The 3,640-nt window shown below is 27.9% G+C and overlaps 1 protein-coding gene across 1 annotated transcript; it reads left to right on the top strand.

The window, feature by feature from the left end:
* The first annotated feature begins 622 nt into the window (after positions 1 to 622).
* LOC133804364 (GATA transcription factor 21-like) lies at positions 623 to 3,378 on the top strand. Its single transcript, XM_062242529.1, has 3 exons — positions 623 to 838; positions 983 to 1,321; positions 2,670 to 3,378. Exons 1-3 carry the CDS (start codon positions 725 to 727, stop codon positions 3,129 to 3,131), a joined length of 915 nt encoding a protein of 304 aa, XP_062098513.1. The 5' UTR covers positions 623 to 724; the 3' UTR covers positions 3,132 to 3,378.
* The last annotated feature ends 262 nt before the right edge of the window (positions 3,379 to 3,640 follow it).

The following is a 3,640-nucleotide window of genomic DNA, read 5'->3' as shown; positions in this document are numbered from 1 at the left end:
TTCCGGCTCCGGCTCGTGGATAGTTTTCACTGCGATTTTTTTTTATGACTGTATTTATTGTAGTTATTTAGAGAATATTACAAATTTTTATGAATATCCAATAATTTACGGTATCAAAAATTAGATTCAAATATGTTGTTGCACTCGTGATTAATTTTTGTTATACACGTGGAAAATAACATATTTTAACATAATTTTTTACATGATAAATTATTCGAAATTTCTTAATAATTAAAAAAAAAAAAAAAAAAAAACCATCGAGAGCACAAAAACCACAAAAGATAAGCACAATAGAAACAATAGAAGTATACTATGTATATCTATATGTGTATATATATATATATACATAGAGATAGAGAGAGGTTTCGAGTAGTAGTATTCTACACCTCCTTTTTACTTGTCTCTTCCTAAGTTGTTTTCTTTGGACTACATCAACTCACGTGAACCCCTTTTCACAAAACCTCTTTTTTTTTTCTTTTCTTTTTTATAAAAAAAAAAATCAATTCGTTTTTTAAGGAATCCATTTCTAATTTTTTCTTCATCAGTCCTAGTATTTTATATATAAATATCTATTTTTTTTTATTTTTAAAACTAGTCCATTTATGAGGGTTTTGTGTTATTATATAATCATTCTCTGTACCCTATCTCATATTCTCCTCCTTTGCTGGACTATCTGTCTTTCTCTTTCTCTCTCTTCTGTTTCAGTTTCTCTCTCTAGATCTCCATGACTGGACATGAAGAAGATCATCATCATCTTCATCATAATCACCATAGTCAAAATCTCAAGCTCTTTATTTCTCCATACCAAGATCCAAAGGCCCAACCACTCAATCAAAAGGTAAATTTATCTCATAAATTTTCGAATGATCATATATATATATATATGTATACTAGTATATAGAATCAAAAGGTATATTTAGTACTGTTATAATTAATTAATTTATTATAAGATTATTAATTAGTGTGATATGATCAAGAACAGGGTGTACTGGAAAACCCTAAATGGAATGAAGAAGAAGAAGAAGAATCAAATAATAACAAAAGTGAAGTATTATTATTATCATGCCATGGCCAGAGATTATCAGATGATCGTGATCAGAATACGATGATGATGATGATCAAGGGAGATGATTATCATGATCACATGAAGATTAATAATAATAATAATCACAGCATAATTGTCAATGGTACTACTTCTTCTTCTTCTTCTTCTGCTGGTGCTGGTGCTGGTGCTGGTGATGGTGGTACTATTATTAGGGTTTGCTCGGATTGTAAGACCACTACTACCCCACTTTGGAGAAGCGGTCCTCGAGGTCCTAAGGTATTTATATATATATATATATTTTTTATATATTTAGAGTAAATAATATTTTGGATTTTGTGTTTTTAAAAATTTGTGGTCGGCTTATGTCTTAGGTTAAATGACAATTTTGACTCTGCGTTTTGCAAAATTGAACAAAAGAGTCTCTTATATCTAATTTCGGTAAAAAAAATTTCAATTATAAAATCAATTTTTGGGTCGTTAGTGATGCGATGAGTTCAGAGAAAAAAAAAAAGTGGTCAAAAAGGTGAGAGTGAAATATTATTTTTGATTTTTTTTTATTAAAATTGAGTAGAATGTACTATTTTGTTACATTTTGTAAAATACTGAGTCTGAATTGTCATTTAATAAAACAAATGATCTGATCGTTAACTTTTGTAAAATACAAGGTCTAAAATAGTATTTACCCTTATATTTATTGAGGAAATTAATTTTATGATATATTAATATATATCTTTAATATTCTTCTATTTGTCATTTTTAAGATTTTAGCTACCTAGCTGTATGTATAGGTTTGTTACGATGGAAAAATATTGACAATTTTATTTTAAGTTTTTTTAGTAAAGAATATTCATGATTTTAGCCCAATATATATATATATATATTCATTTAGTAAATTTATTGGGCACATTATTCTAAATATGTTATTGGTCAAAGGTTTTAAAATGAATTATTCTATCGAGGTTTATAAGATTGAAAAACGTTTAATTAATTCTTTAAAAAAAATTTGGAAAAACATTAACAATTTTATTAAATTGAAATTTGTAGGAAAAGAATTCAATTTTTATTATTATTAATTTTACATTAAACTTTCTAGGAAAAGAATTTAGAATAAATGTACACTCATTTTCCGTTATTATTATCATTTAATATATATATATATATATATTATTATTATCATTTCTTTCACGGACTGATCTATATATGTAGATTGTGTATGTGGAGTAGTACTAAAATCCAATATACAAATTTTTTATGTTTTTATTTTTTGAAAAGATGACTGATCTAGAGAGAGACTAGCTACATAAGTTTGTATTTTTTTTATTTTGATGAATTATTTTTAGACCATATATTTTGTAAAATAATTTAATTAGTTAAACTCCTAACTTTAATCATTACTAAAATTATATATACTAACTAATAATTTAGAATAAATGTACACTCATTTTCCGTGAGAATGTGCTATTACATTCAAATTTTTTTCATCCTCAAAGTTGAATTTCTAAAAAAAAAAAGTATAAACCATGTATACACTAAAAGCCAAATTATATGTATATATATATAAAATTATACATGATGATGATATATAAATATATATTAACAATTAAGGATGTGGATGTGGATGCAGTCACTGTGCAACGCCTGTGGTATTCGACAAAGAAAGGCTAGACGAGCCCTGGCAGAGGCTGCAGCAGCCTCGGCCTCAGCCTCAGCCTCAGCCGCCGCAACTGCCACCACTGCCACCGCTACGGCCACCGCTTCTACTTCTTCCTACAATAACAACAAAACCAGTAGTAATAATAAGGAGAAGAAATGCTGGCGTAGTCTTTCAAATAATCCCAAGACCACCAAGTACTCCAAGCTCATGCTCATGGACACTAATACTAATACTAATACTAATACTACTACTACTTCCTCATCTTCATATCATAAGCTTTGCTTCACAAACTTCTCCTTTAATGGCCGACGACTCAGCCACAATTATGACTCGTCGGCGGTGGCGGCCTTGCCTGGAGTGGTGTTTACTCAGGATGTTACTGAAGCCGCACACTTGCTTATGGAACTTTCTTGTGCCTTTGTTCACTCCTGATTATGATGATTATATATTATTCTCCATCTTAATTATTTATTTATTTATATATATATATATATATGTATGCTTTTTAGGATAATTTAGCTGAGAGAGTGAGAGAGAAAAAAAAGTTAGAGATATTTTGAACGTGTTAATTAGCAAGCCGAATATAATTAGTGATGTGTATCGGTTTGCTTTATTGTGTATTATCTCTAAATCAAAGGATTAATAATAATAATAATAATAATATATGCACGTTTGGATATACGTAACATTTTTTTAATGTTATATTGGTGAAAATATAATAATTAAGTTCGTGTCAATGATGAAAAAAATCTTATTATTATAACCAAAAGGGAGATGTAGTGTTAATAAATAGCTAGCTAGTTAGCTAGTATTCTATTACACATGTGAACTGCCAAACTTTTTTTTTTATAAAAATTGTATTTTTGAAAGAAAAAAATATAATTATATGTATAAATACATATTGGCCTCTTCTATAATTAAACAAAAAAATATAAATGTAT

Source organism: Humulus lupulus, chromosome X, assembly GCF_963169125.1.
Source record: "Humulus lupulus chromosome X, drHumLupu1.1, whole genome shotgun sequence".
NCBI lineage: Eukaryota > Viridiplantae > Streptophyta > Magnoliopsida > Rosales > Cannabaceae > Humulus > Humulus lupulus.
This window is presented reverse-complemented; position numbering and strand designations above follow the sequence as displayed.

Bases quoted from the DNA above. Each gene is read 5' to 3' on its own strand.
- LOC133804364 (XM_062242529.1), top strand. From the start codon at position 725: ATGACTGGACATGAAGAAGATCATCATCATCTTCATCATAATCACCAT. The intron at 839-982 runs GTAAATTTATCT...GATCAAGAACAG, and splicing joins CCCAACCACTCAATCAAAAG to GGTGTACTGGAAAACCCTAA. The intron at 1,322-2,669 runs GTATTTATATAT...ATGTGGATGCAG, and splicing joins GCGGTCCTCGAGGTCCTAAG to TCACTGTGCAACGCCTGTGG.